This window comes from Buteo buteo, chromosome 17 (genome assembly GCF_964188355.1).
Source record: "Buteo buteo chromosome 17, bButBut1.hap1.1, whole genome shotgun sequence".
NCBI classification, from domain to species: Eukaryota; Metazoa; Chordata; class Aves; order Accipitriformes; family Accipitridae; genus Buteo; species Buteo buteo.
This window is the reverse complement of record NC_134187.1, coordinates 28001933-28022273: the sequence shown is the minus strand read 5'-3', so window position 1 is coordinate 28022273 and position 20341 is coordinate 28001933. Positions and strand designations below refer to the sequence as shown.

Here is a 20341-nt window from a genome sequence, read left to right as displayed (position 1 = left end):
GGGAACCCCACGACCCCCCCCGGAAGCCCCCCCCCCCCCGGGAGCCCTTTCTGCAGGGACGAACCCATCGAGGCGATGAAGGTGCCTTCATCGCCACCGTCTTCCTCTTCACCGCTGCCTTTCCTGGCTGGAAATCCTGGAAACCCTCCCTGGGACTTTTAGCCCCCCCCCAGGCCCCCCCCCCCCCCCCCCCGCAGGAAAACCCAAACCCGACCCCACAATGGGGGCTCTGTCTCCGCTCCCTGGCTTGGCCGGCAGCGACGCTGCGGGGGCCAAATCTGGCTGTGGGTGCCCCCCCCCCCCCCAATCCCCAGTGGGGGGGTGAGCTGGGGGGGGGGGGCTTTGGGGGGGACCCCAAGGGCTGGGGCTGTCTCCTGGTTTTCCCTGCACCCCAATATCTCCCTGGTTTTTGGGGGGGGGGGCCCTGGTGCTGGGGAGGGGGGGTGGGTCTGACCCATGGGGGGGGGGGGTCCCAGGGTGGGCACCCACCCGTGTCTGAATCTTGGGGTCACCCCCCCCCCAAGGTACCATTTGGGGCTGGGGGGGGTCCCCAAATTGGACACATCCCCATTTTGGGGAGCCCTGCAGCCCCCCCCCCCCCGATGTGTGTGTTCCCCCCCCCCCCCGGCGGGGGAGGAGTTGGTGGTTTTGTTGTTATTTTTTTTTTATGGCCGTTTCCAAGATTTGAAGTTAAAAAAAAAAAAAACAACAACAAAAAAAGCTGGAAAAAGGGAAAAGGAACCGGAGCTCATGGCCGGAGGGGGGGGCGGCCGGTGCTGGGCCCGATCCTGCTGCTCGCACCCCCCCGGCACCCCAAAGGTGTGTTCCCACGGGGGGGGTCCCCAATTCTTTCCCTGGGGTGACCGAGGGACTTCGGGGGGGGGGGGGGGCTGCAGCCCCAAGGCCGCGGTGATGGGTGCCTGGGTGGGGAGAGGGGGGGGGCTCAGTCCTTCTGGGGGGGGGGGGGCAGCCCCTGGGCACCCCCAAAGTGGCTGCGGGGACCCGGCCCCCCCCTGCGAGGCCGGGGTCTGCACCCCAGAACCCCCCCTTGCACCCTAAATCCCCCCCTCTGCACCCCAACACCCCCCCCCTGCACCCTGACACCCCCCACGCACCCTGACCCCCCCCGCACCCCAAATGCTGCCCCGGGGACCCCAAATTCCCCCCTTGCACCCCAAATTCCCCCCCCGGCCCCTATAGCCCCCCCCCCCAGGCGAACTGCCCCCCCCATTAACCCCTTGTGTCCCAGCCCCCCCCAGGGCGGCAGCGCCCATGGGGGGGGGGGGGGGGGTCCCAGCTTCCCCCCCCCCACCCCCCAGCGGTGTCCCGGGGGGGGTCACCCCGTGCTTTAACCGGGTCCCATTAACCCCTTCCTGCCCGGGGGGGGCCCGCAGGGGTTAACGGGCCGGCGGTCCTGGGGGGGGCAGGAGGAGGAGGAGGAGGAGGAGGATGGGGAGGAGGCAGAGGGGGGGGGGGCAGCGCTTTGCCACTCCGGGAGCGGGAGCACCGGGGACCGGGAGCACCGGGGGGGTTTATCCCGGCGCCATGAAGGTACGGGGCGAGGGGGGGGGGTCGCCTTTTTTATTTTGGGGGGGTCCCCGTGTTTTCCCAACGGGGGGGGGGGGGGGGGGGAAAGGGGGAAACTGAGGCAGCGGCACCCCCCGTGTGTCACGACTCGCCCCGCTCTCTCTCCGGCGGCTCCCCCCGGGTGTCCGTGTCCCCCCCCCCGTGTCCGTGTCCCCCCCCCTCCCACGGGAAGCGGCTCTTTCTGTGCGCGGAAGCCGGGGCGGGCCCGGCCCATCCTCGGGGGCCGCCCGTCCTTCCCGGACTCGTTCCCGGAGCCGCTGCCGACCCCCCCACGGGTCTCCACGACCCCCCCCCCACCACCCACCACCACCCCACGACCCCCCCTCCCGACCCCCAAATCCCACGCCGCCCCCATGAAGCCCCCCGGCGCCGTGGGGACGCTGCTGCGGGCGATCGGCCGCCGCGACGGCACCGACACGGTAGGGCCGGGGGGGGGGGGGGGGTCCCGTGGGGGGGTGTCCCGTGGGGGGGGTGTCTATCCCTGCCCCCCCACACTCTCCCCCCCACTTTCCCCCTCCTCTTTTTCCCCGCTCACCCCGTTTTCCCACGCCCCCCCCCCCCGGCGCTGCCCCCCCCTCCCCTTTTCCCACTCTCCCCCTTTTTTCCCACGCTGCCCCCCCCCCACTCGTGGGAACTGGTTGGGGGGGGTCGGGCCCCCCCTCCCGCCCCCGGGTCCCGTTTCCTGGGCTGGTCCCGGCCCCGTTTCCTGCGGTGGGACACGGTGTCCCGCGGGGGGGGGGGACACGGGGGGGACACAGGGGGGGACAGGGGACCACGACACGGGGGGGACACGGGGACCAGGACACGGGGGGGGGGGAGACAGGGGGGAACACGGGACCACGACACGGGGGGGACACGGGAGGGGGACAAGGGGGGACACGGGGACCACGACAGGGGGGGGACACGGTGAGCAGGATACGGGGGGGGGACACACGGGGAGCAGGACACAAGGGGACACCGGGGGGGGGACACAGGGGACACGGGGGGACACAAGGGGACACAGCCACCAGGACACGGGGGGGGGGGAACACAGGGACCAGGACATGGGGACCAGGACAGGGTGGGGGGGGCATACAGGGGACACGGGGCAGAGACACGGGGGGGGGACACGAGGGGACGTGGGGGGACACGAGGGGGACATGAGCACCAGGACACGGGGGGGCACACTGGGAGTGACACGGGGGAGGGCACACGGGGGGGGGACACAGGGGACAGCCGGCCTTGGAGCAGCCCACGCGGTTGGCACCCACGGCCCGCCCCCCCGGTTCAGCCCCCTCCCATGGAAGGGATGGGGGGGGGGGTGTCCGTGCCTCAGTTTCCCTCCGTGGGGCGCTGCGGGGGGGGGTGTAGGGCGGGGGGGGGGGGCACGGGTCCCTGCACCCCCGTGCCCACCCCCACACCCACTCGTGACCCCCCCACCCCACAGCCCCGGCAGCCCCCCACGCCCCACAGCTTCCGAGAGAAGGCGTTCCGCCGGGGGGGGGTCTGCGCTGCCTGCCGGGAGCCCCTCGGCCCCCAGGGCCTCCTCTGCAGAGGTGAACCCCCCCGTGCCCCCCCCCCGGACCCACGGGAGGGGAAGGGTGCTGGGTGGGGGGGGGGGGGGGAGGTGGAGTGGGTGGGTGCTGGGGGGGGGGAGGTGGAGGAGGGATTGGGGGGGGGATGTTGGGGGGGTGGGTGCTGGGGGGGGTGCTGGGGGCAGTGGGGGGGGGTACTGGGAATGCGGGTGGCCTGGACTGGTTTGGACTGGGGGGGTCCTGAGGTCCCTTTTGTGTCCCCCCCCCGCAGTATGCAAGATCACCAGCCACAAGAGATGCGAAGCAAAGGTACGGGGGGGGGGGCCGGGGGGGGGCAACAGCCCCCCGTCCCCCCATCCCCTCCTGGTCCCCAAGAATTGGGGGGGGGGACACACACGCAGCCCCCCTGTGTCCCCCCCCAGCAGGATGCTCTGGGTTGGGGGGGGGGGGGGGGTGTCACATCGCCCTCGTCCGTCCCCCCCCCCCGTGGCCCCCCCGCCGTTGTGCAATTCTGGCCTTGGCCGGCGGCCCAGGGCTGCAGCTGGACAAACCGCCGGACAGAGGGACGGACACGGCGGGGGGGGGGGGGGGGGACACGGACCCGGGGGGGGCCGGGGGGGGTCAGTGTCCGCCCGGGCAGGGCAGCCGGAGGGAGCAGCAGGGTCCTGGGACGGAGCAGTGTGTGTCCCCCCCACCGTGTGTGTGTGTCCGTGTCCCCCCCCCCAGTAAAGCACAGGGTCCTCATGGGACCCATATGGGGGGGCGGGAAACAGTCCTGCCCCCCCCATGGGACCAATATGGGGGGGACACACACACTCCTGCCCCCCCCCCCAACATGGTTCCCCCAGATTTAAAACAACCCGTGCCTCAGTTTCCCCCCTGGATGGGGGAGCAAGGAAGATTTTTTTTGGGGGGGGGGAGGTTGTCTCTTGCTCGAGGGGAAACTGAGGCAGGAGCCCGTGAAAGGCCCCCCTGTGCTGCCCGAGCTATATTTAGCCCTGGCCCCCCCCCCCCGACCCCCCCCCGCCCCGCCCCGGCCACCGTCAATCGGAGCCTCTGTCCCGGCCGGGCACCGACGCCAAGAACAACATGGGGGGGGGGCAGAGGCGGCGGGGAGGGAGGGGGTCCCGCTGGGGGGGGGTGGTGGTGTCCCTCTGTAGGGTTGGGGACCCTCTATAGGGTCCTGCTATAGGCTCCCTGCTCCAGGGTATGGGGCTGGGGTCCCGCTATGGGGCTGGGGACCCTCTATGGGGCTGGGGTCCTGCTGGGGTCCCTCTGTGGGGCTGGGTCCTGCCCTGGGCAGGGGGCTGGGGTCCCCCATTCAGGGTCCTGATCCTGGGTCCCACTGGGGATATGGGGCTGGGGTCCCGCTATGGGGCTGGGGACCCTCTATGGGGCTGGGTCCTGCCCTGGGCATGGGGCTGGGGTCCCCCATTCAGGGTCCTGATCCTGGCTCCCACTGGGGATATGGGGCTGGGGTCCCGCTATGGGGCTGGGGTCCCTCTACGGGGCTGGGTCCTGCCCTGGGCATGGGGCTGGGGTCCTGCTGGGGACCCTCTATGGGGCTGGGGTCCCTCTATGGGGCTGGGTCCTACCCTGGGCATGGGGCTGGGGTCCCCCATTCAGGGTCCTGATCCTGGCTCCCACTGGGGATATGGGGCTGGGGGGTCCTGCTATGGGGCTGGGATCCCTCTATGGGGCTGGGGTCTCCCTCTGGGGTCCCGCTCAGGGTGTGGGGCTGGGGTCCCTCTATGGGGCTGGGTCCTGCCCTGGGCATGGGGCTGGGGTCCCCCATTCAGGGTCCTGATCCTGGCTCCCACTGGGGATATGGGGCTGGGGTCCTGCTATGGGGCTGGGGTCCCTCTATGGGGCTGGGGGGTCCTGCTATGGGGCTGGGGGTCTCCCTCTGGGGTCCCGCTCAGGGTGTGGGGCTGGGGTCCCTCTATGGGGCTGGGTCCTGCCCTGGGCTCCTCCTATGGGTCCCATTTGGGGTGTGGGGCCAGGGTGACCCCCCCCACCCCCCACCCCCTTACAGGTGCCATCACCGTGCCAAGCTCTGCCCCCCCCCGAGCTGGTAAGTGCTGGGGGGCCAGTCCCGGCGCGGGGGTCCCCCCGCGTCCCCCCGGCAGCGGGTGGGAAAGGGGAAACTGAGGCAGGGCCCCGCACCCCACGGCGGGGACCGGGCCCCCCCACGCTCCCCCCACAGCCCGCTCTGCCCCCCCAGAGGAGGAACACGGCCCCCGTGCGACGCAGCGAGCACCTGGTGAGTCCCCCTGGCCCCGTCCTGTGTCCCCCCCCACGGGGGGAGACAGGGCCACCCACCCGTGACCCCCCCATGTGCCCCCTCCAGGGCTCCACCAAGTCCCTCAATAGCACCCGGCAGAGGAACACCCTGCCCAGGTATTGGGGGGGGGGGGACCCCAGGGGTTGTGGGGTGCTGGGGGGACCCCAGGGGTTGTGGGGTGCTTGGGGGTGGAAAGCAGGGGGATATGGGGTGGGGGGGAGTTAGGGGGTTATGGGGTGCTGGGAGGGGGAACCAGGGGGTTATGGGGTGCTATGGGGTGGAGACTGGGGGGATATGGGGTGCCATGGGGTGGGGGAGACCAGGGGGCTATGGGGTGCTGGGGGGGGAAACCAGGGGGATTATGGGGTGCTGGGGGGGGAGCCATGGGGTTATGGGGTGCTGGGGGGTGGAGACTGGAGGCATATGGGGTGCCATGGGGTGGGGGAGACCAGGGGGCTATAGGGTGCTGGGGTGGGGGGACAGGAGGGTTATGGGGTGCTGGGGAGGGAACCAGGGGGCTATGGGGTGCTATGGGGTGGAGACTGGGGGGATATGGGGTGGGGGAGACCAGGGGGCTATGGGGTGCTGGGGGGGGAAACCAGGGGGATTATGGGGTGCTATAGGGTGGAGACTGGGGGATATGGGGTGCTGGGGGGGGAACCATGGGGTTATGGGGTGCTGGGGGGTGGAGACTGGGGGGATATGGGGTGCCATGGGGTGGGGGAGACCAGGGGGCTATGGGGTGCTGGGGGCGGAAACCAGGGGTTTATGGGGTGCTATGGGGTGCCATGGGGTGGGGGAGACCAGGGGGCTATAGGGTGCTGGGGGGGGGGGACAGGAGGGTTATGGGGTGCTGGGGGGGAAACCAGGGGGTTATGGGGTGCAGGGGGGGCCATGGGTTTGCAGGGGGGGGGCTGCGTGAAGCGCAAGAGACGCTCCAGTGGGTGCCATGGCCCCGAGCTGGGTGCCATCACCCGGGGGGGCGTGGGGTGGGTGCCGTGGCCCCGGGGGTGCAACCAGGGCCCCCCCCCCAGGAGCTTCAGCCTGGAGCAGGTGATGGAGCGCCAGTTCGACTTCGACCTGACCTACGTGACCGAGCGCATCATCTGCCTCCGCTTCCCGGGGGGGCTGGACGAGGGTCGGTACCGGCGGCACCTGCGGGAGGTGGCCCACATGCTGACCTCCCGCCACCGCGACCAGTACACGGTGCGGGACCCCCGGACGGACGGACGGACGGATGGACGGACGTTGGGGTCTCCCAGAGCGGGAGAGGGGAAGGATAGCAGGGTCTGGGGGGGGGGCAGGATGGGGACAAGGTGCTGGGCCGTGGGGACAGGGCGTGGGGGTCCCCAAGGGCAGGATGGGGATGGGACGGGGGGGGCCGTGGGGACAAGGTGGGGATGGGACATTGGGGTCCGTGGGGGCAGGGCATTGGGGTCCCCAAGGGCAGGATGGGGACGGGACAGTGGGGTCCCCAGGGACAGGATGGGGAGCGGGATACTGGGATCCGTGGGAGCAGGACACTGGTCCATGGGGACAGGACACTGGGGTCCTTGGGGACAGGACACTGCACTCCGTGGGGACAGGACAGTGGGGTGCATGGGGACAAGATGGGGACAGGACAGGGGGGTCCCCAGGGACAGGTTGGGGAGCGGGATACTGGGGTCCGTGGGAGCAGGACACTGGTCTGTGGGGACGGGACACTGGGGTCCCCAGGGGCAGGATGGGGATGGGACAGGGGGGGTCCGTGGGACAAGGTGGGGACAGGACACCAAGGTCCGTGGGGGCAGGACATTGGGGTCCCCAAGGGCAGGATGGGGACGGGACAGGGGGGTCCCCAGGGACAGGATGGGGAGCGGGATACTGGGGTCAGTGGGAGCAGGACACTGGTCCGTGGGGATGGGACACTGGGGTCCCCAAGGGCAGGATGGGGACGGGACAGTGGGGGTCCATGGGGACAAGATGGGGATGGGACATTGGGGTCCGTGGGGGCAGGGCATTGGGGTCCCCAAGGGCAGGATGGGGATGGGACAATGGGGTGCATGGGGATGGGACATTGGGGTCCCCAGGGACAGGATGGAGACCAGGATACTGGGGTCTGTGGGAGCAGGACACTGGTCCGTGGGGACAGGACACTGGGGTCCCCAGGGGCAGGATGGGGACGGGACAGTGGGGTGCATGGGGACAAGATGGGGACAGGACACCAAGGTCCGTGGGGGCAGGACATTGGGGTCCCCAAGGGCAGGATGGGGCCGGGACAATGGGGTGCAGGGGGATGGGACAGCGGGGTCCCCAGGGACAGGATGGGGAGCGGGACACTGGTCCGTGGGGACGGGACACTGGGGTCCTTGGGGACAGGATGGGGACAGGACACTGCACTCCGTGGGGACAGGACAGTGGGGTGCATGGGGACAAGATGGGGACAGGACAGGGGGGTCCCCAGGGACAGGATGGGGAGCGGGATACTGGGATCCATGGGAGCAGGACACTGGTCCGTGGGGATGGGACACTGGGGTCCCCAGGGGCAGGATGGGGACAGGACAGTGGGGTCCATGGGGACAAGATGGGGACAGGACACCAAGGTCCATGGGGGCAGGGTGTTGGGGTCCCCAAGGGCCGGATGGGGACGGGACAATGGGGTGCAGGGGGATGGGACAGGGGGGTCCCCAGGGACAGGATGGGGAGCGGGATACTGGGATCCGTGGGAGCAGGACACTGGTCCGTGGGGATGGGACACTGGGGTCCCCAAGGGCAGGATGGGGACGGGACAGTGGGGTCCATGGGGACAAGATGGGGACAGGACACCAAGGTCCATGGGGGCAGGACATTGGGGTCCCCAAGGGCAGGATGGGGACGGGACAGGGGGTCCCCAGGGACAGGATGGGGAGCGGGATACTGGGGCCCATGGGACCAGCACTCTGGTCCGTGGGGACGGGACACTGGGGTCCTTGGGGACAGGATGGGGACAGGATATGTGGGTCCCCAGGGGCAGGATGGGGACAGGACACTGTGCTCCGTGGGGACAGGACAGTGGGGTCCCCAGGGACAGGATGGGGATGGGACAGGGGGGTCCATGGGGACAAGATGGGGACAGGACACCAAGGTCCGTGGGGGCAGGACATTGGGGTCCCCAAGGGCAGGATGGGGACGGGACAATGGGGTGCATGGGGATGGGACAGAGGGGTCCCCAGGGACAGGATGGGGAGTGGGACACTGGGGTCCGTGGGAGCAGGACACTGGTCCGTGGGGACGGGACACTGGGGTCCCCAGGGGCAGGACACCGGGATTCATGGGAGCAGGACACCAGGGTCCCCGGGGGGCAGGACGTGGGGTCCCTGGGGACAGGATGGGGACGGGACGCTGGGGTCACCAAGGGTGGGACATGGGGGTCCCCAGGGGCAGGACAGCGGGGGGGTGCCAGCTGTGGGGCTGGGACCCCAGACACCCCCCCCCCGGGTGCTCTGGGTGCAGGGTCCGGCAGAGCTGGGGCCGTGCCTCAGTTTCCCCTGACACCCCCCCCCCACCCTACAGCTCTTCAACCTGTCGGAGAAGCGCCGGGACATCACCCGCCTCAACCCCAAGGTGAGGAGGGGCTCCTGGGGGGGGGTCCCAGGTGGATGTGGGGGTGCTGACGGTGCTCCCCCCCCCCCCCCCCCCAGGTGCAGGATTTTGGGTGGCCGGACCTGCACGCCCCCCCCTTGGACAAACTCTGCTCCATCTGCAAGGCGATGGAGGGCTGGCTGCGGGCCCACCCCCAGCACGTCGCAGTGCTGCACTGCAAGGTGGGGGGGCTATGGGGGGGCTGGGGGGGGCCATGAGGAACTGGGGGGGCTGGGGGGGGCCATAGGGCTCTATGGGAGATGGGGGGGCCACGAGGGGAAGGGGGGGGTGGGGTGTTTGGGGGGGGCTGGGGTGTTTGGGGGTGCTGGGGGGGGGCACAGGAGATGCGGGGGGGGGCAGGAGATGCTGGGGGGGGGACAGGAGATTCTGGGGGGGGACAGGAGATTCGGGGGGGGGACAGGAGATGCTGGGGGGGGCACAGGGAGATGCTGGGGGGGACACAGGAGATGCTGGGGGGGGACAGGAGATTCTGGGGGGGGCACAGGAGATTCTGGGGGGGGCACAGGAGATGCTGGGGGGGGACAGGAGATGCTGGGGGGGGGACAGGAGATTCGGGGGGGGACAGGAGATTCGGGGGGGGACAGGAGATGCTGGGGGGGGGCACAGGAGATGCTGGGGGGGGACACAGGAGATGCTGGGGGGGGACAGGAGATTCTGGGGGGGGCACAGGAGATTCTGGGGGGGGACAGGAGATTCTGGGGGGGGCACAGGAGATGCTGGGGGGGGCACAGGAGATGCTGGGGGGGCACAGGAGATTCTGGGGGGGACAGGAGACGCTGGAGGGGGACACAGGAGATGCTGGGGGGGGGACAGGAGATGCTGGGGGGGGGACAGGAGATGCTGGGGGGGCACTAGGTGGGCACAGGGGTACTGGGGGGGGGCACTGGAAGGTGCTGGGGTTCAGGGGCTGTCCCGAGGGGGCAGGGGGAGGCTGGGGGAGTGGGGGGGCCCTGACACCCCCACCTCCCCCCCCCCCCCCAGGGCAGTAAGGGCAAGACGGGCGTCATCGTGGCAGCCTACATGCACTACAGCAAGGTCTCGGCCAGGTATGGGGGGGCTGGGGGGGGGCTGGGGGTGATGGGGGGTGGGGAGAGGGGCTGGGGGTGCGGGGTCAAGGGGGGTGGGGGGTATGGGGGGGCTGGGAGGGGAATGGGGGGGGCAGAAGGACGGGGGGGGGCAGAAGGATGTATGGGGGGGCAGAGGGGGATATGGGGGTCCCAGGGTGGGTTGGGGGTCGGGGGGGGGGGGATATGGGGGTAAAGGGGGGGGGGGGCCGTGGGACCCTGACCCGCCCCCCCCCCCAGTGCCGACCAGGCGCTGAGCACCCTCACCATGAGGAAATTCTGCGAGGAGAAGGTGGCGGCCGCCCTGCAGCCCTCCCAGAAAAGGTGGGGGGCCGGGGGGGGTCGGGGGGGGCTTGCAGGAATTGGGGTGATGGGGGGGCTGGGGGGGCCACGTCCCCAAATCCCTGCCTGGGTCAGGGTGCTGGGGCTGTTGGGGGAGCGCGGTGCTGGGGGGGGGCTAAGGGTGCTGGGGGGGTGCTGGGGGAGCTGTTGGGGTGCAGGGTGCTGAGGGAGGTGGGTGCTGGGGCTGTTGGGGTGCAAGGTCCCCAGAAGCGCAGGGCGCTGGGGTGCTGGAGATGTGGGGGTGCTGGGGGTGCAGGGGTGCGTGGTGCTGGGGGTGTGGGGGTGCTGGGTGCAGGGTGTTGGGGTGCTGGGGGTGCAGTGTGCGGCGTGATGGGGCTGTTGGGGTGCAGGGTGCTGGGGGTGTGGGGTGCTGGGGGTGTTGGGGTGCTGGGGGGGTGCAGGGAGCTGGGGGTGTTGGGGTGCTGGGAGCTGTGGGTGCTGGGTCCTGGGTGCCGTGGGTGCTGTGTGCTATGGGTGCTGGGCGCCGTGGGCGCTGTGGGTCCTGTGGGTGCTGTGGATGCCGGGAGCTGGGGGTGCTGGAGGTGCTGTGGGTGCTGTGGGTCCTGTGGGTGCTGGGAGCTGTGGGTGCTGTGGGTCCTGTGGGTGCTGGGAGCTGTGGGTGCTGTGGGTGCGGTGGGAGCTGTGGGCTGTGGGTGCTGTGGGTCCTGTGGGTGCTGGGAGCTGTGGGTGCTGGGGGTGTTGGGAGCTGTGGGTTCTGTGGGTGCTGGGAGCTGTGGGTGCCGGGGGTGCTGTGGGTGCTGTGGGTCCTGTGGGTGCTGGGTGCTGTGGGTGCTGTGGGTGCTGGGAGCTGTGGAGTCTGTGGGTTCTGTGGGTGTTGGGAGCTGTGGGGTCTGTGGGTTCTGTGGGTGTTGGGAGCTGTGGGTGCCGGGGGTGCTGTGGGTGCTGTGGATGCTGTGGGTCCTGTGGGTGCTGGGTGCTGTGGGCGCTGTGGGTGCTGGGAGCTCTAGGTGCTGTGGGTGCTGTGGGCTCTGTGGGTGCTGGGTGCCGTGGGTGCTGTGGGTCCTGGGAGCCATGGGTGCCAGGTGCTGGGTGTCGTGGGTGCTGTGGGTGCTGGGTGCTGTGGGTGCTGGATGCCATGGCTGCCGGGTGCCGTGGGTGCTGTGGATGCTGTGGGTGCCGTGGGTGGTGGGTGCCGTGGGTGCTGTGGGTCCTGGGAGCCGTGGGTGCCGGGTGCTGGGTGTCGTGGGTGCCGTGGGTGCTGGGTGCCATGGGTGCTGGATACCGTGGACGCCGTGGGTGCCGTGGACGCTGTGGGTGCCGCGGGCGCTGTGGGTGCCGTGGGCACCGTGGGTGCCGCGGGTGCCGAGGTGTGGGTGCCGCAGGTACATCGCCTCGTTCAGCGGGCTGCTCTCGGGGAGCATCAAGCTGAACAGCAGCCCCCTCTTCCTGCACCACGTCCTGCTGCCCGCCCTGCCCCACTTCCAGCCCGGCCACGGTCAGTGGGGCGGCCAGGGACCCCCCCAGACCCCCCCCCGGCGAGACCCCCCCCCACTGACACTCGTGTCCCCCCCCTCGCAGGCTGCCAGCCCTTCCTGAAGATCTACCAGTCCCTGCAGCTCGTCTACACCTCGGGGGTCTAGTGAGTGTGTCCCCCCCCCACCGCCACCACCCCCCCCCCGTGCCTGGTGGGGGGGTCCCCGTCCTCACCCCCCCCCCCCCAAAATCCGACCCCCCCAGCAGCACCTCCGGCCCCGGCCCCCAGAGCCTCTGCATCACCCTGGAGCCCGCCCTGCTGCTCAAGGGGGACGTGATGGTGAGCGGGGAGCGTGCGAGGGGACGCGTGTGCAAGGGGGGGGGTGCGAGGGGTGCCTGGGCAAAGGGGGTGTGTGGGGAAGGCGCACGCGTGCGAGGGGCGCGTGTGCAAGGGGTGCACGTGTAAAGGGGCGCGTGTGCAAGGGGCGCACGCGTCAAGGGATGTGTGCGAGGGGCGCGTGTGCAAGGGGTGCGTGCAAGAGGTGCACGTGTAAAGGGGCACGTGTGCAAGGGGCGCACGTGCAGGGGGGGCACGCGTCAAGGGATGTGTGCGAGGGTCGCGTGTGCAAGGGGTGCCTGGGCAAAGGGGTGCCTGGGCAAGGTGCACGTGTGCAAGGGGTGCGTGCAAGAGGTGCACGTGTAAAGGGGTGCGTGTGCAAGGGGGCACACGTAAAGGGATATGTGCGAGTGGTGCGTGTGCAAGGGGTGCGCGCGAGAGGTGCACGTGTAAAGGGGTGCGTGTGCAAGGGGGGCACGTGTCAAGGGATGTGTGCGAGGGGCGCGTGTGCAAGGGGTGTCTGGGGAAAGAGGTGAGCGGGCAAGGTGCATGTGTGCGAGGGGTGCGTGTGCAAGGGGTGTGTGCAAGAGGTGCACATGTAAAGGGGTGCGTGTGCGAGGGGCACACATGCAAGGGGTGCACGCGTCAAGGGATGTGTGCAAGGGGTGCATGTGCAAGTGTGTCTGTGCAAGGAGTGCACACATAACGGCATTTGTGCAAGGGCATGTGCAAGGGGGTGTGTGCGAGGTGCGTGTGTGCAAGGGGGGGTGCGTGTGCAAGGGGTGCACATGTAAAGGGATGTGTGCGAGGGGCGCGTGTGCAAGGGGTGTCTGGGCAAAGGGGGTGTGTGCAAGGGGTACACATGTAAAGGGATGTGTGCAAGGGGTGCGTGTGCAAGGGTGTCTGTGCAAGGGGTGCACACATAATGGCATGTGTGCAAGGGGCACGTGTGCAAGGGGTGCCTGCGCAAAGGGCGTGTGTGCAAGGTGCATGTGTGCAAGGGGGTGCGTGCAAGGGGTGCACACGTAAAAGGACGTGTGCAAGGGGCGCGCGTGCAAGGGTGTGCGTGCAAGGGGCGCACACGTAATGGCACGCGTGCGAGGGCACGTGCAAGGGGTGCGCGTGCAAGGGCTGCCTGTGCAAAGGGCGCACGCAAGGCGTGCACGTACAGAAGATGCGGGTGCAAGGCGCGCACGTGCCGGGGGTAAATGTAAGGGAGGGGCACGTGCAACGGGGGGGGGGGGGGCGTGCAAGGCGTGCGCGTGCAAGGGGTGCGTGCAAAGGGCGCTGGAGGGAGCGGGGGGGGCCACGCACGGTTGCGGGGTGCTGCCCGTGCAGGCCTGCCCGGTGGCGGAGGGAGGGGGGGGGGGGGTCTACATTGTACGTGCACACGCCGAGTCTTGCACACGCGTGTGCGCTCACGCTGTGCCCCCCCCCCCCCAGGTGAAATGCTACCACAGGCAGAGCCGCGGTCCCGGGCGCGAGGTGGTTTTTCGGGTGCAGTTCCACACCTGCACCGTGCACGGCTCCCAGCTCGTCTTCTCCAAGGAGGAGCTGGACGAAGCCTGGCGAGGTGGGGGGGCCCGGGGGGGGGGTCCTGGGGGGGGGGGGGCGAGGGGTTTTGGGGGGGTGCAGGGCCCTGGGGCGGGGGGGGTGAGCAGGAGGGTGGGGGGGGCAGGGAGGGATTTGGGGGGGTGCAGGGAATGGGGGGGGGGTGCTGGGCTGTGCCCCCCCCCCTGCTGCCCCCCCAAATCCCCCCCCCGGTGTGTGTCCCCCCCCCCCAGATGAGCGTTTCCCCTTCGGAGCCAGCGTCGAGTTCGTCTTCTCCTCCGGGCCCGAAAAGATCAAAGGTGAGGGGGTGGGAAGGGGGACCCCTCCCTTGGCCCGACACCCCTCTGCTGAGCACCCACGACCCCCCCCATGTCCCCCCCCCCCAGGCTGGGACCCCCTGCGCAGTCACCCCGCCGTCACCGTCGACTACAGCGTGGGGGACCCCGCCGTGCGCTGGGATTCCTACGAGGGCTTCAACCTGCGCCATGAGGACAGCCTGGAGGGTACGGGGGGGGGCAACTGGGGACCCCCCCCCACCCACACCCACAGGGGGGGGTCCCTAAATCCCTGGGGTCCCCCCCAGGGAACGAATGTTCCCCCCATCCCTGGGGTCCCTATGGGGGTGGGAGGGTCACCCTGTCCCCAGAGTCCCCCCCATGGACACACGAGTGTGACCCCCCCCCCCTTTTTTTTTTTTGGGGGGGGGTCGCCCTTTTTCCCACATTCCCTGTCCAGATATGTGGGTGTCCCCCCCCCCTTTTCTAGGGGTCCCAGCTCCTGGGGGGGGGGCGTAGGGTGGAAACCTGGAGGGGGGGGATGCCCAGCGGATTTGGGGGGGGGTGAATGCTTGGGGGGTGCATGGGCCTGGCCCCCACTGTGCCCCCCCCCCCCCCCCCCACAGATCTCTCGCACACCCGGGGGCCGCTGGACGGCAGCCCCTACGCCCAGGTGCAGAAGAAGCGGGCGCCCAGCCCCTGGACCCCCGGGGGGGCCACCGACTCCCCGACCCCCCCCGAGCCCCCCAACGGTGGTGATTCTGGGGTCGAGCCCCCCCCCAGCCGCCCGCCGCCCCCCACCGCCGCCGAGCGCCAGGAGCTGGAGCGGCTGCTGGGGGGTTTCGGGGTTCCGGGGGCACCCACCGGGGAGAGGGAGACCCCCATCCTGGAGGATGAGCACCCCAGTACGGCGCCCTACGGCAGCCCAGCACCCTATGGGACCCCCACATCCCACGGGACCACAGCACCCTATGGGACCCCGACACCCTATGGGACCCCATCGTCCCACGGGACCCCACCATCCCACGGGACCCCATCATCCCACGGGACCCCCACATCCCACAGGACCACAGCACCCTATGGGACCCCGACACCCTATGGGACCTCATCATCCCACGGGACCCCAACATTCCATGGGACCCCACCGTCCCATGGGACCCCGGCACCCTACAGCACCCCGACATCCCATGGGACCCCATCATCCCACGGGACCCCAGGACCCTACAGCACCCCGACATCCCATGGGACCCCAACATCCCACGGGACCCCAGGACCCTACAGCACCCTGACATCCCATGGGACCCCAACATCCCACGGGACCCCACCATCCCACGGGACCCCAGGACCCTACAGCACCCTGACATCCCATGGGACCCCAACATCCCATGGGACCCCACCATCCCACGGGACCCCACCGTCCCACGGGACCCCACCATCCCACGGGACCCCAGGACCCTACAGCACCCTGACATCCCATGGGACCCCGACATCCCACGGGACCCCACCATCCCACGGGACCCCACCGTCCCACGGGACCCCAACACCCTATGGGACCCCAACACCCTACAGCACCCTGACCCCCTATAGCACCCCGACGCCCTATAGCACCCCAGCACCCCCCCTGTGCCGCAGGGCCAGCCTGGCCCCCCCCTGCTCCTGCCGCTACCGCCCCCCCGGCCCCCCCAGCCCCGAGGGACCCCGATACGGGGCCGAGGGGAGCCTGGAGCGGCGACACGGGGGGGGGCCACCAAGGGCCTGGGGGGGGCGAGAAGCGGGGGGTGCACCGCTCGCTCTCCGAGGGGTTCCCCCCCTGCGGCTACGGACGCCGAGCGGGGGGCTACCTGCTGCTGGAGGAGCTGGCCCCCCTTTGCCCCTGCCAGGATTGCCAGGGCTGGGGGGGCGAGGGCCCCCCCCCGCTCCCCACCCCTCCGCTTGATGGGGTGCGCTTAGAGCGGGGGGGTGAAAACTGGGGGGCTCGCCCTCCGGCCTCCGGCGAAGCCCACGAGCCCCCCGCTTGCCCCCGTTGCGGCCGCCCCGGCTTAGGGTTGAGCCGGGGCCCCCCCCGGCCCCTCCAAACCCCCCGGGACCCCTATGGCAAAATGGGCTACGAGCCCCCCGCGCTGGAGGCCCGCGAGGGCTACGGTATCCCCGGCCAGCCGGACCCCCAGGAGCCCACCGGTGAGGGGCTGGGGGGGGGGCACTGGGGGGGCAAAGAAGGGGCTAATGGGGGGGGGGTACGGGGGCTAGTGGGGTGTGTTGGGGGGGTGTATGGGGGGCTAGTGGCCACAGAAGGGCTTGGGGGGGGCTTATTGGGGCTAGTGGGGCAGTTGCAGGGGGCTGGGGGGGTGTGTTGGGGGGCTGGGGGGGTTGGGGGGGTGTATGGGGGGCTAGTGGCCACAGAAGGGCTTGGGGGGGGGGGGTTTATTGGGGGTAAAGGGGCTAATGGGGCAGTTGGAGGGGGCTGGGGGGGGTGTTTGGGGGGGGTATGGGGGGCTAGTGGCCACAGAAGGGCTTGGGGGGGGGGGATTTGGGGGGTAAAGGGGCTAATGGGGCAGTTGCAGGGGGCTGGGGGGGTGTGCTGGGGGGGCTAGGGGGATGGGGGGGGCTTCTAGGGGAGGTTAATGGCCACAGAGGGGCTGGGGGGGTGCAAAGGGGCTACTGGGGGGGTCGCTGGGGCTAGTGGCCACAGAAGGGCTTGGGGGGGGTTATTGGGGGTAAAGGGGCTAATGGGGCGGTTGCAGGGGGCTGGTTTGGGGGGGGCTAGAGGGACGGGGGGGGGCTTATGGGGGAGTTAGCGGCCACAGAGGGGCTGGGGGGGTGCAAAGGGGCTACTGGGGGGGGGGAAGCTTACTGGGGGCCCCCCCAGAGGGTCTTCCCGGGGGTGCTGAGTGGGGTCTCACCCTCTGTCTCTTCCCCCCCCCCCCAGAGCGGAGGAGCCCGGGCGAGGGGGGGCCCTGGCGTGGGACCCCCGAAGGCCCCAACTCGCTGCGCCGGCCCCCCCGGGACGTGGGTGCCGGTGGGTGCCCCGACACCCCGGACGCCCCCAGCCCCCTCCGCCGGGGCCCCACCGAGCCCCCCCCCCTCCAGCTCCGACACCTCCATCAGCCCAACCACCCCCCGCAGCCCCCAGACCCCCTCCCCCAGCAGCGGCACCCACGGGTGCCCGGGGGAGGTCCCGGGGTCCCCGACCCCCCGCTTTCCCCCTCCCCACGGCGTATTACGACCCACCGCACCCCCCCCTGCCGGAGAAAAGGCACCCACCGGCACCGGGGGGTCCTCGAGATCGAGCTTCCCCCCCCCAACACGTCTCCTGCACCCCCGAGCGCGACCCGGGGGGCACCCGTGGGTGCCAGGGCCCCCCCGAAGCGGAGGCACCCGCCGGGGTCGCTTTTGTGCAGGATACGTCCAAGTTTTGGTACAAACCCGGCCTTTCGCGGGACCAAGGTATGGGGAAAGGGGGGGGGCTGGGGTCCCCCACCCAGGGGGACACCCCCCCACCCACGGGTGACGGTGGGGGTCCCACAGCTGTCGCCCTGCTGAAGGGGAAGGCGCCGGGGTCCTTCCTCATCCGCCACAGCAGCTCCTTCCAGGGCGCCTACGGGCTGGCGTTGAAGGTACTCCTGCTGCCCTGCCCCAGAGCGACTGTTCCAGTTGCTACAAACCATTTAAAAATACACTAAATACACAACAAATCTCCCCGCTTTTCCTGCTGGCCGCGTAACCACGAGCAAAACGTGATTTCCCTACCGCTACCACCGCCCCTGGCCCCAGTTCACATGATAAGCACTTTTTCTGCGTGTGCGACGATGCCCGCGACTCCGGGGCTACTTGCCGTCGTTCTTTAGCTTGGTACAGGGCAGCCAAGCAGCTCCGGCTTGCGAGCATCCTTCAGCTCCTCGCCCCTACAAATGCAGCAGCGTTTCTCAGCCTTGTCATAGACAAGGAAAATCTTTCTACCTGTGTTCAGGCTAAGGGAAGCGCGCAGCCCCGAAGCCCACGGTGCTGGCCGAGCGTAGACGGCAACAACTGATTGACGAACCAGAGCAGGCGCCGGGGCAACATCTTCCCTGCCAAGTATCAAGGTCACGGGACAGAGAAAGGAGGAGGTAGAGCACAGGTCTGCTCTGTCGGAGCATCCTTCACCAACCGCGTCCCTTCTTGCGGCCAACTTCTTTGCCGCTCCCCGACTCTTCTCCCTTTCCCTCCAGCATATTTTGCACGGTTTCTTTCTCTCCTTTCCCCCTCCCTCTTCCTCTCTCCACCACATGGTCCTTCCCTCGGTCCCTACACCTCGCCTCGTCACCTTCCCTTCTCTGCACCCACCTCTCTCCCGCACCCCCGGGACGCAGAGAGGGCCTGGCAACCTGCCCCGCCTAATCCCGCGGCTACCGACTCCTCGGGCACTTAATATTCACGACAGAGAGAAACATTTCACGGCAAATTGGACGCACATTCAACTGGAAATGGAAATTTTATGAGTCTTCTCACTCCGCGCTGCAGATTACACCAGCTGAGAAAACATGGAAGCAAATGAACAACCTGTGAACTGTAAAGTATATTAATAATGAAATCACAGCCCGGGAAATGAAGGCTTTATTCTGTTTATATTCTGCTCCATTAATAGAGAGCGCTCGCACTAGCTCCACCCCATTAGCCGGCAATCTGCGCCGAGGAGGAGTGCGAGGACGGCAGAGGAATGGCAGCGGGGGGAAAAAAAAATCTCCCTCCCACTGGGGCAAGCTTCACAAGGGCAGGAGTTCAGCTCAAAGCATTTCCTCGCCCTGCCTCCGCGGGCACGTGAACGCTGGGGACGTCTTCGGCTTTGGTGCCCTGCCCTGTGCAAGCTCAGCAAGCGGAGCAGAAGGGAGTCAATGCCGATGCCGGGAAAAAGAAAGGTGCGACTTGGGGGGGAAATCGGCTCCGACGCCATCAGAAGCCCCCCAGCGAGGTGCTGGCACCGGGAAAACCATCCACGTGCAGCTTCGCGGCAGAGCCATGCTCCCTCCTTGTGCCACTCGACCCTATCGCCCACTTGCTGGGGTTTCAGCATCTCCACCACCGCTCCGGGCATCCTTCCTACCCCTCGTCACGATGTCCCGACCCTCCGGGGACGGAGGTACCCCCGCTCATGCACCCGCAGCCCCGAGGCCACGCTGATGGCCGCGCCAGGCCGAGTCGGGCTAACGGGGCTCGGGCAAATAAATATTTTGGTGCTATTCCCCCAAGCCCAGCCCTGCCCTTGGCTCGGCAGACCTGGGCCACGTGTGAGGCAGCCCGGCCGGGCTCTCTCCTCCCCAAAAACAACTGCGGCGGCTTATGCAAAGCACATCACGGGAGCTAAAACGAGCCGGAGCCGAGTTTTCTATAGCTGAAGCGACCCGGCGTTGACAGAATGGGGACGCGTTTCCACAGCTCAGATTTTTATAATAATACCTCGGGGGAGTCGCTGGCAAAGTTTGGCCCAAATATAATTAGTTTGCACAGCTATTAGGGGCTGATAAAAGGTTTTAATTTGCGCAGAGATCTCTCGAATCTCAGACACTCCCGTCCCTTGCTCTTCCCCACGCCAGCCGAACGAAAGGCGAGTCCCAGGCAGGGAGCGAGCCGCTGACACAAAGCCACACATTTACCGGGGAAGGAGGGAGCCGCGCTTGGTGCCGAAGAAAATCCAGCAAGGCGACACCGGCGACGCGTTGGGTTTTGCCCACCTCGTCCCACCATGCCGAAGAAATAACTAACATATCCCCTTCTTCTCGCGGTCAACCGAGGCATCGCTGGGGATGGAGAAAGGATGCCGGCGCGGGCAACGCTACCGGTGGTGTCAAAATCACTGTCTCCGCACAAAGCCGGAGCGCGGGACGCTGGGGCGGGGGGCAGCGAGAGCCTTACCCTGGGCAATGGGAGCAAACAGAAACTTCCCCGCTGCCCTAACCCAGTCCTGGCGCCGACGCCACTTCGCACACACAGGCCGAGCAGCTGGACAGACTATGCCTGCTCCCGTCCCCAAGGCTGGACCTCAGGTGTTTGAGCAGCACAGGGTTGCCAATCCCGGTGGCAGAGTTTCTACGGATCTGAAGAGCGGGCCTCTGGGTGTCTTAACTGCTTCACCACCAGAAGTTGCTCCAGCTTCAGTTTATGAGCTAGAATATGAGGAATATCCAAAGGTTTATGGTGAGGGTAGAGGTGTTGCCTTAGAAAGTGGAAGCTGGGATGCTGGAAAAACTGTCCCACCATCGCTCGGCAAGGATCAAAGTCAGGAGCTCTCACATCACAGGTCTTCTTTTTACAGCGATGAGGAGTCTGCCGTGCTGGAGGGCTTAGTGGATGAGATG

The 20341-nt window shown here is 68.9% G+C and overlaps 1 protein-coding gene across 1 annotated transcript in view; it reads left to right on the top strand.

Annotated features, from left to right (window-relative positions):
* The first annotated feature begins 1889 nt into the window (after positions 1–1889).
* TNS2 (tensin 2) overlaps positions 1890–20341 on the top strand; it is a 21934-nt gene continuing 3482 nt past the window's right edge. The window contains exons 1-21 of the mRNA XM_075049856.1: positions 1890–2006; positions 3014–3122; positions 3373–3410; positions 5137–5175; positions 5326–5364; positions 5452–5501; positions 6420–6591; positions 8917–8967; positions 9045–9167; positions 9988–10052; positions 10311–10394; positions 11756–11868; positions 11952–12012; positions 12111–12186; positions 13627–13756; positions 13968–14033; positions 14121–14237; positions 14636–15939; positions 15973–16187; positions 16936–17453; positions 17535–17631. Of these exons, the coding sequence (XP_074905957.1) occupies positions 1941–2006; positions 3014–3122; positions 3373–3410; positions 5137–5175; positions 5326–5364; positions 5452–5501; positions 6420–6591; positions 8917–8967; positions 9045–9167; positions 9988–10052; positions 10311–10394; positions 11756–11868; positions 11952–12012; positions 12111–12186; positions 13627–13756; positions 13968–14033; positions 14121–14237; positions 14636–15939; positions 15973–16187; positions 16936–17453; positions 17535–17631 (3533 nt within the window). The 5' untranslated portion in view covers positions 1890–1940. The remainder of the gene's footprint in view (positions 2007–3013; positions 3123–3372; positions 3411–5136; positions 5176–5325; positions 5365–5451; positions 5502–6419; positions 6592–8916; positions 8968–9044; positions 9168–9987; positions 10053–10310; positions 10395–11755; positions 11869–11951; positions 12013–12110; positions 12187–13626; positions 13757–13967; positions 14034–14120; positions 14238–14635; positions 15940–15972; positions 16188–16935; positions 17454–17534; positions 17632–20341) is intronic.